General features: G+C 31.8%; 1 protein-coding gene across 1 annotated transcript; it reads right to left on the reverse strand.

Moving 5' to 3' along the window:
- Window positions 1-5,840: 5,840 nt before the first annotated feature.
- LOC112693946 (adenylosuccinate synthetase) lies at window positions 5,841-16,034 on the reverse strand. Its single transcript, XM_025569229.1, has 10 exons — window positions 15,461-16,034; window positions 13,580-13,682; window positions 13,001-13,131; window positions 12,051-12,199; window positions 11,126-11,331; window positions 10,890-11,044; window positions 7,626-7,750; window positions 6,360-6,486; window positions 6,146-6,266; window positions 5,841-5,952 (listed from the first exon to the last, which is right to left on the reverse strand). Exons 1-10 carry the CDS (start codon window positions 15,593-15,595, stop codon window positions 5,897-5,899), a joined length of 1,308 nt encoding a protein of 435 aa, XP_025425014.1. The 5' UTR covers window positions 15,596-16,034; the 3' UTR covers window positions 5,841-5,896.
- Window positions 16,035-22,818: the final 6,784 nt, after the last annotated feature.

A 22,818-nucleotide genomic window follows, 5' to 3' on the forward strand; every position in this document is an offset into this window, starting at 1 on the left:
ATCAATTTTTTTTTTTATGGGGAGACGCAGTTTCAAAGTCTCCCCTGACGAACCGCTCCTGTTTAAATGTATGTACGCAAATAAATTTACATTTCAACGGTCACATTTTTCACATGAACATGAAAAATGCTTCTTGAGAATTGAATTTGGGTTTAATATTCGTAAATTATTCGGAAATAATAATTTTCGTAAGATCCCAACAGCTACTTTAACTTTAAAGTACCTGTTTCTCGAATATTCTACTTCCAAGATCTATGTTAAAACGGTAGGTATTTACAAAAATCATCGTGCGTATGGAAATTCAAATATAAAATAAGCTCCCTAACCAAAAATTTAAATGATCTCAAAAGTACCCGACTTTCTCCCCTCTCGTAAGGTAATCAAAATTATTTCATTGATAATAATTTTATAAAATTAAAAATAACTCTATAATATTACTTTTTTGAAATATACTTAAATTCTGAAGTTAAAATCATATTATTTCTAGAGCTCTTTGTAAAATATTATCTACAAATTGCTCAGCTTATGCTTAATAACTGTTAATAGTAACCGTATCTGCAACACAACTTTCCTATTCATCGGCTATGGCCTGTCGAGCTATTCTTGGCCCCGATTTATTATTTAGTCAAGTTTATGATTTTATAATATTATTAAATCAATAATTCGTATTATAATATACTCTATAAGATATTAAAAATAATAACTATATAAATATATATAATTATTACATTTAAAGTTGTACGAGTGTTAATTCGGTGTATAAAATCATATTACGTTTGGTCAAAATCTTTGACCAGTTGACACTGGGAATGCAATTGATATGGGAAAAATGAAATTTAACTTTCATGGGCCGGCATCAGATTATTACGACTTGAACGTTTGCTTTGATATCATTATTTAAATTATAAAGAATTCATCAAATGCGAGAGTATTTTATTTCGTAAGAGATACAATAATGCAATCTTTTATACTCGTAGCACAACCGTTGTCCGTGTTTGCGTAACTGTTGTATCAGAAAAATGATTACAATTCGACATCAATGACAATACTGATGGGACTGTGGTGACACAGCTACCTGGTTTATTACGTAGGTAGATTTTTTTATAGTTTCACAAGACGCGTAATTGTTCGAGCGCGTAAATACGTTCGTGCCGAGCTCAGAAATCGTCCAATGAGGAGGGGAGGGGATAAAATTATATGTGTTGCGTTAGGTAAAAAGTCGATAAAAACAAACACGTTAAAATAACCATGATCAAAAAAACCAGGATCGAAAATTAATAAATGCCAACAGGCGTCTGCAAAACTAATTTGTCAGTGAAAATGTGTTCTATCGATGGTCACAATTACAACGATCATCGGTAGTAGATGGAAAATTCAGTAGAAAAAGGCGTAAAATCGAGGAAATTGGCACTGTCAGAACAAAATTATACAACTATATATGCATTTTCAAGTCAGTATAACTTTTATGGAATGAGGACTAGATATTTTCTTAGTAAAGATGTATGTAAATACATCTTAATTAGGGGGAGAGTTAACCCCCCCCACCTTGCGAGCCTGGCAGAACATTACACATTTTCGTCAATTTATTTGTTACCTCAGCGTGGGTACGTCAAAATATTTTCTAATCTCAACATTTGTTTAAAAACTTGGTAACTATATTCCGTCCGCTTCAAACATGTATTCGTCGTGCACGGTACTTACGACGGGGTGTCATTTGAGGGGGGGACAGACTATGGCAAATGCCCCACTCTAAGAAATTTTAAAAAGTCAGCAATTCTTTATCCGATGATCAAGTGCTAAAATCGGTAAATCGTAAATTTTTATTTACTATTTTGCACTCAGATAATGTTCTCCTTAAAATACACGTTCACGGTTTATTAAAAGTTAGGAAACACTGACTCTTCCCCAGTTTATGACAATCATTGTTACGCGAACCTTATTTTTGGTATATTATATATTTCTATATGTGTAATCTTTATAAAACAGTTTTCATGATATCGATACCATAAAAATTGAGCTCATACAGGCGAGTACTGGCCACCGGGATACTGAGAAAATCCCGGTAGGCCCTCTCAAAAATTATAAGACTTGGGCCCCTTACCAAATAGGTACCTGTAGTTTCAGTTAAATTCAGTAATTTTATTATTTTTAACAATTACAATACAATACTGATGGACAGTATAAGTCAACTTCTTAATTTAGTACCTAATAGGGAATGAGTAAAACACGCAATTTTTCGAATAATTTAATTGATTTGCTTTTGGTAAATATGTCTGTTACCATTATTTTGAGTATTAAAATCATTCGATTATTCCTTTTGATTATTCCCGTCACTATTTGCAACATCAACAGCAGAATCGGTAAGTAATGTTGCTAAAGTTCGGCCGAAAAAACGACCTGTATCGACTCGGGAACACGGTAAATTTAAATATATTGCAATTCCTTTAGGCATATTTCCAATTTTGTTTTTTCCAATAACCTACTTGATGCATTAACCGTTTTTGCAACTAAAAAAAAATCCATCTGACGTTACATTTGTGGGTCATAAATCCATGTATTTCTTAAAAATATCACATAACTCCCATTTAATATTAAACGATCGTGTACAATTTGTTTTTGGGTAGAGAAGTTTAGTGTGTAAATCAAGGGTGGATCCAGAGTCGAGGAACTGTGGGTCAAGCCATTTCAAGAGGCCATTTATTAGGGGTAAACAGAATTAGAAATGAATACCTTGAAAAAAAAACACAATATGCTCATAAAAGTGCATAAGTATATTTATATTACATTTTAGAATTAATGATACCACCGATAATGACTTATTTACGATTAATAAATACAATCTAATTTTATCAGCGCAAAAAACGTACGGAATAAAATATGATTTACTTAACTTTCTACTAAAACAATATAATTTAAAATATAAATTATGAATTGAAAAATTTTAAATTTTGAATATACATGGCATTCATTTTTCAAGTAACTCCGATGGGCCAACTGTCCAAGATTCCAAATCAAGGTCTAAAAAGAGAAAAAAATTTCCAAGAGGCCAATTTTGTCAACAAATATTAACTGTGAGTCAGCTGACTCCCTGAACTAGGGGGGGCCCTTAGATCCGCCACTGTGGAACATATATTTCACTAATGAATATTACATGTATCGTAATAAATGAACGGAGAATGAATAGCCAAAAACAATTTTATCTCACCTACCTTTTTACTAAATATTAAATATCAGGAGCTTCGTCAATGAATTTTTTATATAGGTTGAAGTCAAAACTTTGAAATTTTTACTTTTAATCCACTTGATTTTCTCTTTAAAAAAACTTTTAATTTTAAATAAGTACCAACGTTAATAATTTGTATCGTAGTTTTCACGCTTTTAAGCATTAAATAAATAGACCATAGAGTTGACGGTTTAATTTCTATTGATAATTTAATAAAATTTGTTAGAAACACATTTTCCGACAACGATTTGGTTTTATTTATTTTTCTCCATTTTAAAAGTTTTTCATAAGCCATTATATATCTATCGATTTTTCAGGCAATAGATTTAGTGAAACAGCATTTGCCGTTTTAACCATGTATGGTGAAGTTTATGGTTCACCACAACTATTGTACTGATTGTCATCTTTCGTATTTATGCTTGTTTTATAAACTACTAAATGGTTCGATTGTGTGACGTACTCGAGTCGTTTGCAATAAAAAAGAACACTTAACAAGGGGATAAGTAATGAAATTACAACGAATTCGGGATGAACGGGCTAAAAGCGCCACGGTAATATTAACAAAAAAAGTAATAATAAACATGATAGGTAAGTATAAGAATAACAACAAAATCACGTATGCCCCAAACGCGTTGTGATAATATAACAAGACAAATCGCATAAAAACAAATATATTATTTTTAAAAAATATAACGAGAAATGCCTTTGGACGGTTTGACGTTCGAGTGGTTACGCCCACGCGACCGTGTTCACACGTGCGACGAACGCCAAAACCGGCAGATGAATCGGTTGATCAGTGGCGTCGGTCTCGATTTACATTGACTGGCTTCTACGCGCACGACGATTACCGATAGAAAATTTCGCGGACACGGGTCAGCTACGGTTCTTTCACATATGTGTACACGAAACTGTCCCCGGAGATGGCGACTCCAGCAAGTTATGTCGCAACCAAAAAAACACACGGCCGGTGGCACGGGAAAAACGACGAGTCGGACGTCCGCGGAGAAAGTTTTGGCGGAAAAAAGTCCCGGAGTCATGTCGTCCACGGACCGGTGATGATCGTACCGCGATAACGCGCCGATCGAAAATTCTCTCGACCATTGCAACGCCGACACCGTTATCGGGTGCTCCGGTTAACACGAAATGGGATGATTTGAACGGCGACGTGACACTTGCGCGAAAACATAATTTTTATTTCTACAATTTCACTATTTTTTTTTTTTTATTATATTAGTTTTATTATTTTTAAACATTATTAATGAATATATTTAATGTTTATTTATATTGCCTATGCAGGTGTATAGACGTATATTAATATATGCATATCCTAATTATTATGTTTTCTAATTGACAAATGGATCTTAAGTATAAAAACGAAAATGACAGTCACATAGCAATATATGTATAGCATTGAATGTAAATGAGCTACATAAAACACTTAAATATTTAAGAAAATGCTGATGAAAATTTTGCTCGATCATATTTATTAGTTAGCAAATAGCATCCACGTATGAACTTTTCTTAAAATGATAAATGAATTTAGCCTTTTATACTTTGTAACTATCATTATATCTGTTAACAGTAGGAATAAGGAATTCACTTAATACCATATTATAAGATTAAAACGTATGTAAGAATTATGAAAACTACCATTTTTCAATCCACCATGAAAATCTAGGTTCAAGAGTATTATTGGCCATTAATTATACTATTAGTTAAAGATAGCTAATTACTTATTTACGAAATGCATGAAATTATTTTTGCATTTTCTCTTTACTCATTATTTTAGTATCTTGAATATAATATCTTTACATTATAAATAAGACATTTTAATAATAGACAACCATAATACATATTACAAAATAATAATTATTTTCTATTTGTTATGTTCTGAATAGTAATACCAGGAAAACCACTTCATTATAAACTAGATGTGTATTCTAATTGTAATAATATTAATTATATTATTGTAATAATATTGTTTTAATAATATTAAAACAAATAAATAAAAAAAATAGAACAATATTTTACGTCATACAGTGTGGTAAATATTTTATTGTGTATTTAAGTATTATACATTATAACCAAATATTATTTTTAAATTAACATGTTAAGCAATATAATAACATGAAAAAAGACAGATCTATTTACAATTAAAAAATGTTAAAAATCAATAAATATTTTTACTTTACTTTCACAGAGCGAACAAAAGTGGAACGTTATTCGTTTAAAACAATAACAATTATAATTAATTCAAAAATAAAAACAGAAACATTGAGTTTTTTTGTAAATAATACCAATACTATAAGTGTTTAAACCATTCTATAATTGTCTTTTAAATTTATTGTAAAACTGTATATATAAAAATGTTTTTCAAATACACAGTCAACATACAAACAATATTAAATTCATAATATGTATCATTGAACAGATAGTTTCATGAGCGATAAGTTTAATAAAGAAAAAAATAAAAAAAAATAATTAAAATCAAATAAAAGTAGTTAAAATATACATGTATGCATATTTTAATTTTGAATAGCTCCTAATATGAAATATTTGTACTTTATGAGCGTGTAAAATATTTATTTTGTTTGAAACATTTACCAAAATTCATAATCATTTGGAAAAATTAAATTAGCATTTTTTCATTAAATAATTAAAAATCAAATCAAATCAATAATCAACATTTATTATAGATTCTCTTCCTTGACCAACTCCAACCCATTTAACTGAAAAAAAAAACAAAATAACCATTTAAATAAGATAATTCATTTATAAAAATAAAATAAAAAATGTTTATAACCTAGACTTAAGTTTAATGTAAATTCAATTCAGTATCACTAAACTGTTTAATCTATTAAGATATAGTTACATCAAATAATTTAATATAAATAAAAATTTAAAATAAAATAAATAAATTACCAGGTACTTCAAGAAGTTCAGTAATGGCAAAAACAAATTTTCTAGCATTCTCTGGCAAATCATCAAAATGCCTTATACCACTAATGTTTGTTTTCCAACCAGGCAAAGTTAAATATTTAACCTAAATAAACAAATTCATAAAAGGGGATATAATACACAATTTCACTCATGGCACTATCTACTATAATAGTAATTGTGGTAATTTGATATGTACCTCAGCCAACGATAGTTCAGACAAACTGGACGGATAATAATTGAGTGTTTTTCCATTTAACTGATATTCAATTCCAATTTTAACTTCATCAAAAGTATCTAATATGTCAAGTTTGGTCAAACAAATTCTAAAAAAAAATAATTTTTATTAATATTTTGTTATTTCAGGTTTGGTAAAAAAGTACTATGTACTGGCATATTTAAAATTATGATAAAACATTTGATTAATAATAAATGTAATGCAGATTCAATAAAAATGCACTCAATGTTTGAGGCATAAAAATATAAATTTATCCTATAGATTTTTATCTCAAAATATTATAATCTTAAATGTAAAACCACATGTGTGCAAACTTCAGAACAATTGTGAACCAATAAAGAAATTTAATAAACTGTTGCATATTACAAAAAAACAATAGAGCAATTTATATCTTACACACATTTAAACACCATAATATAAAACAATATTGCTATTAGTATGGTTTAAATTTGTTATATTGGTTTAAAAACTAACACATATAAATCTTACCAATGGTTAAAAATATTTATAAATGTTTTATACACATTTTTAATTTTTCTATTGAATTCTAAGCTTGAAAGTTAATTTTAGTTGGTATGAAACATTTAAGTAAATAAAAAATAAATTGCTTAACTATTGCCAAATGCTCTCAATGGAAAATATATTTTTAATTTGTCTATTATACATTAAAGAATATACAACTTTAAATCTAACCAGACACACATAAACAGTATATTATGCGTAATGTACATACATAATATTCAGCAATAATATATATTTTACTAAAGATTTTTGAATATTCATAACTTTCTATTAATATTCCACTCATTTTACTCATTAGTTTAATGCATAATTTTGGTGAGAAAATAAGAAACTTCAGTTAAATGTTGTTTTTTTAATAAATGTTAATATATTCAAATCAACTATAAGTAAAAAAAAATATAGTTAAGATGCTTTATTTTAGATTCAGATATTGAACATTTTTAATTTACTAATATTTTATATGACAAATTTGATGCCTAGAAGTTATACTTATATGAGATTTAAGATTAAATTATTCAAATTATTATGAAGACGTTTATAACTGCATTTATAACAGTACTTTGCCAATTGTAAAAATATCTAAATATGTTAAAATTAAAAAGTGTCTCTGAATAATAAAATATGTATATATATAATATATTATAATAAATAATTATTAATTATACATATATATTTAATTTTTATATTATTTAGAAAAATACATACTTAGTATATCCATTAACCATAGATGTATATTTAAGCAGTGGGATGTCCAACCAACCACAACGACGTTTACGCTTAGTTGTAACACCAATTTCGTTTCCAATATCCTGGAGTTTCTCACCAACTTCCTAAAATTAATTTCAATTATTAAATTTTGAAATAATCTTAATATGAATGTACATATATTCTCAAGACAAGTAAATAAACATTTTTGTTTGTATTTTAACTTATTTTAGAACTTATACAAGATGGATAAACGACTGGAACTCGGAAACGGAATCAAATTGGGATCTTGGAATCTAAGAACCTTTAACAAACCAGGAGCACCGCAATGTGTCCTGAATGTAGCTGAGGTATACGAAATACAGTTATTAGCACTCAAAGAAATTATATGGCTAAATAAGGGGACCCTAAAAAAGGAGAACATGACCCTTTTCTATAATGGCTCAGATAACAAAAAACACAAAAACAATGTTGGGATTATGATTCATGATAGTATACTACCGCAAGTAAAAATCTTTAAAGCAATTAATGATAGACTATGTTACATCATTTTAAAAGGAAGAATATTCGAAATGGGAATTATATGCTGTTATGGACCAACTGAGGATGGACAGGATGAAAAGAAAGAGGAATTTATGGAAGAACTCGACAGAACATATGACGATATCCCGAAACACTGCATAAAGGTGCTGCTAGGTGACTTTAATGCCAAATTAGGAAGAGAAGGGACATATAAACCTACCATAGGCTCTGAAAACCTCCACCACATCAGTAACGACAATGGAACTAGGCTAATAAATATGGCAATCGCGAAAGAGCCGACTATCAGCAGTACTTCCCTCGAAAAGACATACACAAACAAACATGGATATTTCCAGATGGACACACAAAAAATCAAATAGACCATGTATTAATAGATAAAAAACACAAAGGATACATTAATAACGTAAGGAGCTAGAGAGGCGCGGATACTGATTCTGACCATTATCTATTAATAACACAGTTCAAGCTAAGACTATCATGTTGATGGAGGAGAAAAAACACGGAAACTAAACTATTCAATATAGGAAAACTCAAAAACAAAGAAATAGCCAAAAAATACGAACACTTAATTCAGAACAAATTAGCACAAAACACAGGCATACATGGGGAAAATGAGGTTGAAAACCAATGGAGTAGAGTAACACAAGTAATAAAGGAATGCACCACAGACGTGGTCGGATGGACAGAGAAACAAAGAGAAAATACTGGTTTAATGACAAATGCCGAGAATCAATTGCAAAAAGAACTAAACTAAGATACAAAATAATTCAGAGGAAAATAGGAAAGAATATGAACAGGGAAGAAAAGAAACTCATGCAATCCTTAGAAGAGAAAAAAGACTTTATATGAAAGAGTTAATTACAACTGTAGAAGAGAATAGAAAAAATCCAAGACAGTTCTTTGAAAGAAGTAGAAGGATTAAACAAGGATTTAAACCACAGACAAATATGATGATAAACGATAACAAAGAACTAGTAACTGACAAAAAAGAAATAGCAGAGATGTTTAAAACCCATTTTGAGAACCTCCTGAATAGACCCGAAAGTATATCAGATGAGAGAGAAGACATTATGATTACTGAAGAACCTAATATAGTAGAACCCACTAGAGAAGAAATAGCAAATATAATAAACTCACTTAAAAACAATAAATCACCGGGAGAAGACCAGATAACAGCAGAGCTATTGAAACAAATGGTGGATGATGTACATAAGGTAATTATAGAAATCTGGAAAACAGAAACCATGCCAGAGGAATGGAACACAGCAATCCTTTGCCCAATATACAAAAAAGGAGACCCAATGTTACCTGAGAACTACAGAGGGATATCTTTACTACACACAGGCTACAAAATACTAACAACGCTCATAATGGAACGATTAAACCCTTGTGTAACAGACATAATAGGGGATCACCAATGCGGATTCAGTAAGGGTAAATTGACCATAGACCATATACACACAATTCGATAAATAGCAGAAAAACATTATGAGTATAACAAAGGATCTGCATTAAGTATTTGTAGATTTTAAACAAGCATACAATTCAATAAGCAGAAATAAACTATGGAAAACAATGGAAAACTTTGGAATACCCCAAAAATATATAGCTCTAGTCAAAATGTGCAATAGTAACACCAACCTTAAAGTACGATTCTGGCAAGAAAAGTCAACGCAATTTAAAGTACAGACTGGCCTCCACCAGGGCTATCCAACATAGCCCTGGAGAAAGTGGTAAGGGATATGTCAGAAGATCGAAAAATGAACCTCGCTGAACTGAATGTTCTATTGGCATATGCTGATGACATAGTCATAATGGGAAACTCAAGAGATAATGTTATACAAACCACTCGAAAACTTCTGAGGACGAGCAAGAGGATGGGATTAGAACCAACAGAAAACCAAATATATGATTGATGATACTGTTTGTATGTCACAAACAGATACAGATAATTCAGATCTAGAGGTAGATAATCTTACCTTCGAAAAAGTTAATGAATACACATACCTCGGGGTAAACATGAACAGTACAAATATTATGCATGATGAAATTAAAAATAAATTAACAAGTGCTAAACAAGTGTTATTTTAGTTTATTAAAACTACTTAAATCAAAGCATCTATCTTATGAATCAAAAAAAATCCTATACACCAGTTACATTAGACCAATCCTAACATATGGATGTGAGACATGGTCAACCACCAGAGAAACTACCAGAGCCTAATTACCTTTGAAAGAAAAATATTAAGAAAAATGTATGGCCCTCTATATAACAGAGAAACAGAGCAATTTGAAAGAAGACATAATAATGAATTACAGGAGCTATACGGAAGACCAAATATTCTGTCATATACAAGGAGCAAAAGGCTCGAATGGTTAGGACACGTATGGAGGGCGGATGGCTGAATTATTAAACAATCTCTGATGGCTAAAATAACAGGTAAAAGACCTCTGGGCAGGCCCAGAACAAGATAGGATTCAGTCGTGAAGGATCTAAGAGTACTCAAGAAAGGGCTCAGTTAGACGTAGCGTACAATAGGGAAGAATGGAATAAGTTTGTGATGGCAGCGTTGGACCTCAATGGTCCCTTAAGCTGTATATGATGATGATGATCATACAAAATTGAACATAAAAATATTATAAAAAAAACAAAAAATTTTTTGTACCTATTTAATTATAATTAATACTATAGTTTATACATATATATTTGTTTAAACTTACATTTATCATTTCAGTGGGAAATGGACCATCGCCAACTCTTGTAGTATATGCTTTAACAACTCCAATAACATCACCAATCGCAGAGGGAGGTAAGCCAAGACCAGTGCAAACACCACCAATACTACAATTTGATGATGTTACATATGGATAAGTACCTATGTAAATATGAAAGTAAAATAAATATTTAATTAATTTACATACCATCAAATATATGGTTTTCAAAACTATATAATTACCAAAATCAATATCTAACATAGCAGCATTAGCACCTTCCACCAAAATACGTTTTCCTTCTTTTAATGCGGAATGCAAATATCCAACTGTCTCTACAACTAATGGCCTTAATTCATTAGCATAATATTCATATTTTTTTAGTTCTTCTTCAGTATTAACTTCTAAAGATGGGAACATTCGTTTATGTACATCAACCAAGTTGTAAAATCTTTAAACATAAAATATAATTTTAACACATGATTTAAAAAATATTTATTTAATCAATTTCAATAGACTATTATTAACTAGTGATTAAATGGTTTTTGAATTATCTAAACAAAGTTACTTAAGGCCCAATAATAAAACACCAACTATATTCATAATTTTTTTTTGTAAATTATTAAATAAGGTAAATATACATGTTCAAAAGATATATACATACATACATCAATCTATTTATACACTAATCAAATTATGTTTAACAAAATGATTACTATGAAATAAACCCAATCACTAACCTTAGTAACTCAAATTAGCTGTTAATATTTCTAATAATAGTTAACGACTTGATAAACTCAATTAAAAAAAAAAAAAAAAAAAAATGAATGTTAGTACAAAAATTAAGTGACTTTATCTAAATTGATAATGGAAGCCTTTACAACCTTGATAAAGTTTAAGATATAAATACATTCAATATTTGTAACATTATTATATAATGAATAAAATAATAAATGATATTTTATAGAATTTGTATGTCAATATCATTTAAAATGCTCTTTTTTAAACAAATCATCAAGACAGTTATATCCTACAGTACAAACGGAAAAAAAATAAAATAAAATATTTTAATTCTATGAACTTGACTTTATATCAATATGTAATCCATTACAGGACCTAACGTAATGTTTTCAATTATTCTATTAAAATATATATAAAAAATGAACTAACTTTTCTTTGAATGAGTTGAAATCCCCAAGCAAATCAGCTAATCTTAAACCATTTCTAGTTGCCTTAGAAGCATAAGTAGGTCCAATACCTTTTTTTGTAGTTCCCAAAGACTTTTTTCCTTTTTCCATTTCTTGGAGACCATCCACTTGCTATAAATAAAAGTTGTTGATAAATTATTATTATAAAAATACATAAAATTATATCTTATGGAGTTAAAATCTAGTGACCCTTTAACCTTTTAATGTCTTGGTATATTCAGTTTTATAAAGATAGATTATTTTCAAGTTAGACTTATTTAACTATAAATACTTAAAAAATGATAATTGTTTTAAGGTATAATAGAATATTAATATATAACATGAAATGAATATCTTTATAAAAACAATTGTCATTTAGAAGTGCATGCAATAAAACATTATTTAAAATGGTACCAGACACGCACAAATACAAAAATGATCATAATAGCATAGTAAAATAAGGTCATGACTAAAGTAATTACATAAATATTAAATACTACTTTTCATAAACAAAAAAAGCCATAAATATAAAAATTCATACATCTGAAATACCTTAAATATTTAAGAAATGACATTTATTATCTAGTAAGTTACAACTATAATGCATAAATGTCTAAAAATATGACATTGTAGCAACAATGACATTGTTTCAGACACTTAAGTGTTGTTAAATAGATAAATATATAATTAAAATATTAAGGTATCTAGTGCAAGTATACTAATCGTGAACATCCCAGTACTTGAAAATAACTTTATGGTTCATATAAATTTAGTTATATAGTAAATAAAGTAAAGTTAATGTTAAAATTAAATACAACTGTGCTTATTAAAATTCCTGTTCAATCAAATATTCAACATCAAATAAAAATTAATATTACAATTTATAATATCATATTTATATTACAATATTTTTATTTATTCTGCAATTTGTACCTGATGAAAATCAAACACAAGATGAGCACGATCAGAAATCAACAATCGTTTCTTCCAATCCAATAGACCTTTCTTCTCATTTTTACTGCATTCATCAAATAATCCAGGGAGATGAATAACAACTCCATTGCCTATTACATTTTTAACATACAATATAATTGTTATTTAATACTAATTTTCAATAGTTTAGAATTTAAAAGTAAAATTTTACATTAGATATAAAAATGTAAGTTAGTTCCAAAATGTTGCGCCTACATGAGTTCTATTTTTAAAAATTATAAAATTTTAATTGTTTGTTATTTTGAAGCTATTCAATTATATAAAAACGTAGTTACCCATTTTTGTATGTAGCTAAAAAAATATGTTCAAGCAAGCAAGCAAAAATGTTGACTATTATATTGAACTAATATTAATAAAATATTAATACAATAAAGACCAATTTATTATACACTATATTTTATTATTATATCTGCGTTTAATATCTAATGAAAACAACAGTTTTATATCAGATAAACTATATAAAGCCATGCAAGATTTGAATAATTGTAAATGAAATTTTAAAAAAAATATATTTCTTACCAATAACAGATTTACAATTTGGATTGATGATTCCACTAGGCAACAAATGAAAATCAAATTCCTTATTGTCCACTACAACAGTATGACCTGCATTGTTACCTCCCTAGGACAAAATTTTAATATCAATATTAATAACTGACATAACTGTCAAGTCCTACAACAATTTTAAGTCTATCAAAATCGTTAATGTTTATTTATTTTATTTATTTTTAATACCTAGTTTATCAATTATATTTGATAGCAATTATAAAAATACAAGATAGATGCTAACGTACAAATTATTTATCATTAAAGTCCGGATTTGAAGGCAAAAAGTATTTAAAATATAAAAAAAAGCTAAAGGAAAACATATAATTTATATAAAAAAACAATTATAAAATGTATTAAAAAATTTAATAGGTTTAAGATTTCAGTTACATTAACTAGTTAATATTAAAAAAAAATGTACTGCCATGAACTTAGATGAACTTTCCACAGTAAAATGTTGACAGTTTGGACTCAAAATATTAATAGTACATAGAGAATGATCTTTCTATGTCCACCGATTTTATCGGGGCGTATTTCATACATAAATAATTATCTAAGATTACTACTTTGTCATCGTTCGCTGTTTCTCTAATAATTACTTGATTGATTTTTTTTCTTAAATTAACTTGAAATATACTTTTTTAATCTCGACGATAACAAATCCCATTAAAACTTATTTTAAAGATAACATGGATATTTTTTTTCAAGCTGTTATGTTAATATGTATAGAAAACTATTAGATCAATTAAGAGTTGAACACATAAATTAAAAAAATTAAAAAATCAAAAAGGCATTAATAGAAAAAAAGGCATAAAAAAAATAATGTTCACCCATTAACTAAGAAATTAAATGAAGAACATTTTAATTTAAAAATATTTTTTATTTTTACCCAAAAGAAAAAAAGGCATTTAAATTTAACATTTAAATCCGAATTCTATTTATTAGACTTGGATATAACTTAATAAAATGTAATACAGCCGTTAAAAAGCTACCAAAATGATAAATTCAAAACCTCATAGTGTATAGTAAAGTATAGTATAGTATAGTGTATAGTGTTATAGAAAACTAAATGCATTAACCGACCCAATAAGCAATACGTTTGGGGGACACTTTGGTAACGTATGGAAAAAAAGGTAGATGCAAGTTGATATCATAATATTTATCATTTGCATTTAACTCAGTTACACAATACTTAACAGCAGTAAGCGTGTGAGTATGTGTTTGAGGTAATAAAACTCATTGCCATCGTACAATGTATTCAAGCCAAAGGGTTAGGACACAAAAAAAATAAAATGTAAAGTAATTTTTCATCGAAGGTGACAAGGCAAAGTAAATGTATAAAAAGAACACCTATGTTGGCGGCACGCAACGGCGTGAAAAATAATAAGTACTAAGAAAATAATTCGGGCCAAAAAGGCATTGGAGAAGAAAATGCAAAATTATTTTGGCACTTTGCACGGCTCGTCTTATTTAAATATTTTTTTTCTTTCGTTTCGCGACGAGCGTCCCCGCGTCCCGGTTCCGCACGCCCCTAACTTCATGGGCGAAGGTAACGGACGAAAAAAACATAATAGATCGCGTCCGGCAACAACCTTGAAAGTTATTACTGTTGTTGTTGTTGTCGCAATCGAAGACGGGACGGCCGTCAAAATCCTGTGCGGCCCCGTCGGACTTTTTAGTGGGACGCGCGCGCCGCCTCGGCTCTTGCCTACAAGACGACGGAACGACGTCGCGAGAAACAGGCAAAACGAACGACTCACCGATCACCGACGAGAAGTACGGTCGGACACGAGGTACAACAAAAATCATAATAAACAACGAAACGTATCAACGATAATTGCAATAACGGGTTACCTGACACCGGCACACGAGGTCTACGTCGGTGGCCAACATGTCGACCACTTTGCCCTTGCCCTCGTCGCCCCATTGGGCGCCCAGCACCACGGTCACCTTGTTGGCGGCTTTTCTCTCGACGTCGCCGTTGGACATGATCGACGTGGGGTTCGGAAAACGTGTGAACGAAATAAACAACTGGCGACTTACCGAGTATCCGGACGACGTCTGGACGTCGTAGGTGCGCGCGAAATTCGACGAGACTCGATCGATGTTAAACGTGTTATGCGCGTGATGTCGACGGCCGGCCGGTCATTTCGCACGAGGATCGGTGTCCCCGGTGTGTTTCGACAGCAGCGCCGGAGCAACGACGGTCGGTGTGTGCACCGGACAAACGACTAAACGACGAGGACCGCGCGCGCGAACCGTCGACAGCAGCGGCCGCGGTGCGCGGTTGACCGACCTGGCGGAGCGGAAACGGGGAGGGGTCGGATGGCGCGCGGTGGCATCGCCGGTAGGTACCGTCCCGTGCGTGCGTGCGTGCGTTCGGTATTCGCGCCGCCGCGTGCGCGAAAGAAGACGATGGTGATGACGCGCGCGCGCGCGCGCGCGAGAGAGAGAGAACGATAGCGAGCGAGTGCGCGTGCGGGGTGAGAGAAACGCTCTTCGAACCTATTACTATTATTGCCGTTGCACACGCACGGCACGATTGCGCGCGCACCGCGTAACCCGGGTGCGTCGTCGTTGACGTTCAAAAACCCATGGCCGACGCACAACACTGCCGGTTCGGTCCGGCGGCGCCGGTGTGCTTTCAACGTAAAAGTCCGATTCGATCGGCTTCGCCCGTCCCGCGCGCACACATGGTTTCCACGTTATCACCGACAGCTGTTGTTATCAAGTGCCGTCGACATGGACCGGCGTCTCCGCCGACCGCGTTCGGGCGGGAGATCGAAAACGGTCGTGATTCCCGCGAAACGAGACGCGCCTTACCGCGGCTGGATGGAAGAGAAAAAGAAACGGAACGGACAAATGCGCCTCGCGCGCAGTGCAACCACGTCCGGTATTCACGCATTTGTTGCGCGCTCCAATTTCCGCTCGGCGATCGTTTTCACGCGTTCGGCCGCTCCGCGACGGTTTTTTTCTTCCCTCCGCCCCCGCCGAACATCGCCCCCCCCCCCCCCCCCCCCCCCTGCCATCGATTCGTAAATGTTCGCGCGATCACGTCCGGCTGTTCGTCTCGTCGTGCGGAATTTCCACTTGTTCACGTCGCGGCCGTTGGTGGTGCATTTCGTGCAACTAACCGACCTAACTGTTTCCGGTACCGTTTCTGACCCGCGGATTTGTTCTTGACATCCGTTTTACTCTAGCCATGTGCTATTCGATCAAAACGATTTTTTTTTTTAGATTATTATACGTATCCCGTAAATTATTATTCGTTAATAATAACATCGTGTTTTTTAAAAAAAAAAATAAAAACTCCCGCTTTTTAACAACACAAAAAGGCTAAAATATACGTCCAAGTGCAAATATTATTTTCGTTTTCGTCGGGTTAGATACTTATACCTTTTCTTCGTAATTTTTAATCAAAACACTGAGCAAAATTTCAAACAACGAAGTTTTGTAGTCATCGTTCAATCACCAATATGATATACTTTCAAGTTATTTCAATTTATAATTAGGTAGCACGAACAAATTTATCAAAATAATACATAAATTACGCATTTGTTATGTCATATATTTGTATATTTTAAACCTCGTGATCAGAAAATGTCTGTTGACAGGACTGTCCCGAAGATGAAAATCAAGGGGAGGTGAATAATATGAAAAATGCAGACTACGATTTTTTACTCAATGTATGTAATATAACTAACTATATGTAATCGTATTTTTACTTTTTAACATGTGTATATGTGTCAGTGTCGCACGTTCTTAAAATTAACAATTTAATTCTATATATATTTGTTTTCTGTGAGTAAAATTAGGTCCTTCTAGGTTACAGTAAAAACTGTATAAAACGGAATCGCATGGAACCAACAAAAATTCCGCTTTAAGCAGTATCTTTATTCAATAAAAACGAAAAAATTCCGGATTATTCAATTATCCTTTTATACTCATATCCATCAGTTGATATTTTTCATAGACACTTATATTTTGGAATTTTAATATTTAATACGATGAACGAAGAATATATTAAAAGTGTACGTACGACTATTGGTGTATGACTGTTTCACAGTTACAAAGAAGAAAGTTCATATCGTTTATACGATAATATGCATTGTACGAATATGTATAGAAAAATTTTATCTTCTTTATCTATCACTATTTTAACGATGTACATACAACGATGTGTATATCTATATTTTATACATTATTTTTGGTTTATAGTACACACGCGCGTGTCATTTTTCCGGATTATGCAAGGTTTTTACTTGCATGGAACTTACAAAATCGTTCTGTTTTCGCGTTTAAGAAGGTTCCGTTTTATTGAGGTTTCAGCGTCTATATAAAACTATAGGAACGTGCCGGGACCATAGAAAAATTCCGTATTGGATAGTTTTCCGTTTTATTTAGGGTCCGCTTTAGACAATTAGTTTGGTTTACTGTATAATGAAACAAGTTCCCTTCGGGACGGCCCTGTCTGTTAACTCTTAATGTATACGTCAAGGTATGCAAATCAAAATTTTATTACGAAGTTATTTATTTCGGAAATTTTTTCTTAATTATAGAGGTATTTAATTTTTATTTTTAATTTAAAATATGTAGTAGCCTAAATTAAAATCAATAATATTATTAAAATATAAATAATTACATATAAGAATTTGTGGGAATGTATGGAAAATACTCAAAGTCATTAGTTTTAATATTAAATCGTTTAATTTATAATTTAAAACAAATAACCATAATGATTGAATACAAATTACAATTTAATGTTGTCTTTTGAAACACAATAATTGTAAAACTATTTGTCGAAGTAACTTGGACGTTGTTTGTTCCTTCTGTCACCGAATACCGAATAATATCCAGTAACACGACTTAAAGACGATTGTCTTATAAAATCATTAGAATGTAATGTAAAAAATAATTTATAAATTATTTTAACAAAAAAAAAAACGTTTGCAGGAGCGTGTTTAGATTTTGGGTGTTCAACCCTCCCTCTCCAGAAATTTCAACGAATTTAGAAAAAAAGGATTTTTTAATATTTTTATACAAATTAAGTTTAATATCAAAAACATTTATCAGAGTTATTTATATGCTCAATTAATCCATTTAACAATTATTCAAAATAAATAATTCATCTATAAATATACTAAAGTATGACAATAGTACTACAGCACTATAAAATTAATTATTACCAAAATTATTATTATGTGTAATAAATAAATTTGAAATACGTGATAGTAAGAAAAATGAACCACTCCTCCTTCGAAAAAAAAAATTTTAGACACGTCCAAGTAAGTTTGATATAATCAGTGGCGTACATACAGGGGGTTCCGGGTTCAAACCCCAGGGCCATAAAAAAAAGAAAAAGAAAATTGTTTTATTATTGATGACGTGTTATATATTTGTAGTTTTATTATTACGCTTTGAACTTAAAATATACAACTACACAAATGCTATGATAATTAAATAATTATATTGATAGGTGTTAGAAAAGTTTTGTTAACTATGCTGTTTTTATATTCCAATAGCTATTAATTTACTGTAATGTAAAAGTAAACTGTAAATAGGTAAAAAAGTTGTATAAAATAATATCTATTTATAACAGTTAGTTATCTTATTTACCTGTGCAACGAAAAAAAAAGAACGATTATTTTTGTTACCCCCCCCCCCCCCAGAGCAAGATTGAATGTACACTATTGGGTATAATGAATATATATAGAAGTCTACAATATTCTATTATCTTTAGCAGGGATGCAGGGCCGGCCTTAGCTCTTTCAGCTCTCGGTGCAAGAATTATTTTGGCAATCTTAAATGACTCAAACATATAACTAAAACAGGCGCAGTTTTGGTAACTAGAGGTGCCTCGTTATATATACCTGTATTACGAGCCACGTTCATAATCATAAATGCTCAAAATAATTTTTCAAACGTACATGTTTGCCACATATATGTAAATCATTCAGATAACAAACATAATAATACTTGAAATAATTTAATGATAGTTTATAAAACTGTAATTGTAAAAGTAGCCTATCCTTGCATGCAGTGCCGCAACTACACACTATGGGATTGGTATACAAATCTGAATTTGGGGCCTAAATATTTTTTCAAAAAAATATTTACCTACTATAAATAAAATATGTTAATCGGTATTTATATTATGGAAAGTAGACTAGTGGATCTTTAATTTTAAATTACCTGCATTAATGTAGACCTGCATTATTTTTTGCTATTTCTGTTCTAAGAATTAATATTACCATAGAATTATAAATACTTTAGCAATATAATAGTATTTATAATCAATGGTATTGTATTTGGTCATTGGCAACTAGTTAGTAATCGGGTATGTTATTTGATTATAAATATTTAATAATATGATAAATCCATTTTTTACATTTATTAATTTACTTCAGTTAAAATGTCTATAATAATACATCGTATTTTATCGTGTTTCGGGGCCTATAACGGTTTGGGGGTCGATGTGCCATGCATACCTTGCTCACCCGGTAATTGCGGCACTGCTTGCATGTCGATAGAATAATAATTAATGATAATTATAATAGTAATCAAATTTATATTGAATCATATCGTGACATTTTGTTCTATCTATAGTAGATGATTTGTGTCGCCAACGGTTGATCAAATTTAATTTTAACTTTGACGCCTCTCACGCACCCTTCTGATTTTGGCGCCCTGTTCCATCGTACGTTCAGATCGTATTTAAAGCCGGCCCTGCAGGGATGGGGCAACTGGCACAACTACAAATTTTACTAAACTTCATAAATGGATATTAATAAAATTACGTTATAATTAATATGCGTGGTATTAAATTAACAATAGTTTTGAAACAAAAATTCCCAGTAGGGGCAATGGCCCCTTTGGCCCCCCCTGCGGGCGCGCCCATGACCAAGTTTTTATTTAACAGATGAATCCATAATTTTTTTTATTTTTTTTTATGATTCTGTTCTAAATTTTGTTATGTGTACCATATGCAAATTGCAACAACTTCATTAGATGACATGATGATAACTGATTTTGTATTGTCTAGGTTAGTGTACACTTTATAAAAACAAATTGTTTTTAGTGGACTAACACGAAAATGACCAACTCTGTCTAACGCAGTTTTGCTCTTTTGGTGTGCAATCGGCCTATGACAATCGACGAAACAATTCCTAACAACCCGTGATAAATTGATAACATTTTACAACAATGTAAATACAATAGTAAACAGAAATCCAATTCTAAAAATAGAACGCACTATCAACGTACTATTTAAACCACGGACTAAGGTTGCTAAGATCTTAAGTCCGTGATGTAAATACACAGCTTTATTTGTCGTGTCCTTTCATAGTTTATTCGTATTTTGATTCGTCTTTGCAATCATGAACCATGGTATCAGTCAGTAACGTGAATTTTATACCTTAATATATAATACAGAGTTACGGTCACGGGAATAGGGACAAAAACAAATAGATATAACTCATGATGTTTTAGACGTACAATTATTTTATTAATATTTAATCATACACAAATAAGTGCCATTTTAAGTTTTGAAAAGAACATCGAGCATATGACGTCCATCTTCTTCGTAGCACGAAGAAAGTCGGTCCAACAAATTTAAGTGAACGCGTTGAAGCAAGTTTTCGTCTATTAATGCAATTTCCGTTTTTATTGCATCCTTAAGTTCGTCTAGTGTACGTAGTTTTGACTCGTAAACACGTGACTTCAGATAACCCCAAAGGAAAAAATCGCATACCGTCAAGTCAGGTGACCTAGGAGGCCAATGCATATCTCCAAAACGTGAAATGAGGCGGCCGGGAAACATCTCGCGTATGACGTTCATTGTGGCGATCGCAGTGTGAGGAGGTGCTTCATCTTGTTGAAACCAGACATTTGACGGGTTGATAATTCGTCTTCTTTTACGCAACTCTGATTTAAAAAAGTTATTAAGCATTTCAATGTAGCTGGCACTATTGACAGTCACCGTGTTTCCTTGTTCCTCAAAAAAGTAAGGACCAATGATTAATTTTTTTGAAACTGCACACCAAACAGTCACTTTAGGGCTGTGCAACGGTCGTTCGTGGAGGCTTTGAGGGTTTTCTGCAGCATAATAACGGCAATTTTGCTTATTTACAAAACCGTCGAGGTGAAAATGCGCTTCATCACTCATAAATAACAGCATATCGTCATTCACCTCAAATAACGAGAGCATCTCTAATGCAAATTCTGAACGTTGATGATAATCAGTGGGTTTCAACTGTTGAACAATTGTCAACTTATAAGGATGGAAGTTTAACTCACGCTTGACGATGCGTCGAACGGAAGAACGATTAATTTGTAAAGCCTGAGCTTGTTTGCGCACCGAGCGTCGTGGACTTTGGAGAACAGCGGCTCTTACCCTTTCCGTATTTTCGGGAGTTGTTACAGTACGTACGGGGTCAGATGGCTTTTTTTTTGTAATTATTCCCGTTGTTCGAAAAGCAGTGACCCATCTCATAATTGTTTTCCGATCGGGAACCGCACCGTGACGGCCAATGTTAAAATTAATTCTGAATGCACGCTGTACTTTCACTACCGATTCGTTGTTTTTGACAAATGAGTCGTACGCGAACACACGGTGAACAACACTCCACTGCTCCATCGTGGAAACTAAATGGCATTATCTAACGGATAGAATGAGACCATTCCGACTTACTCACACTCAGTTTACGTCGAGAAAAACCCATATATTTTTAGCCCTATTCCCGTGACCCACCCTGTATATTAATATAGAGCGGCCCAAACAAGGACCGGCCCATCGGGATGATTCCTAATTTTCCGATAGGCCAATCCACCCCTGTGTACTCCCTATACGTGGTTAAGTTTCTCTAAAAAAAGGTTTCTATTATTCGTAAATTGTGCACAAATTAGTTGTGTTTTAGTGCGCAAATGAGTTGCAGCTCATTTTTTGGTTTATAAATTATTAGAATTTTATACCTAGTAGTTCGTCCCTCCTTTTTCTTCGAACCCCCCTCTATTTCAAAATCCTAAACACGCCACTGCCAATCAGTAACCCATTTATATTTTAACTGTTGAGGGGACCTTGACTTACTTTTGAAATATTTAACGTTATTTGTTCACCAACATTTAGTTCTTAGTTTTTCACTGCTATTATTTCCGCTGCGATTGTTTGTCGTTCATGAAATTCAATGGGTTAAATAAAACTTTTACTTGTTTTT

The sequence above is a fragment of the Sipha flava genome, unplaced genomic scaffold (assembly GCF_003268045.1).
Source record: "Sipha flava isolate LNK unplaced genomic scaffold, YSA_version1 0_pilon_pilon, whole genome shotgun sequence".
NCBI lineage: Eukaryota > Metazoa > Arthropoda > Insecta > Hemiptera > Aphididae > Sipha > Sipha flava.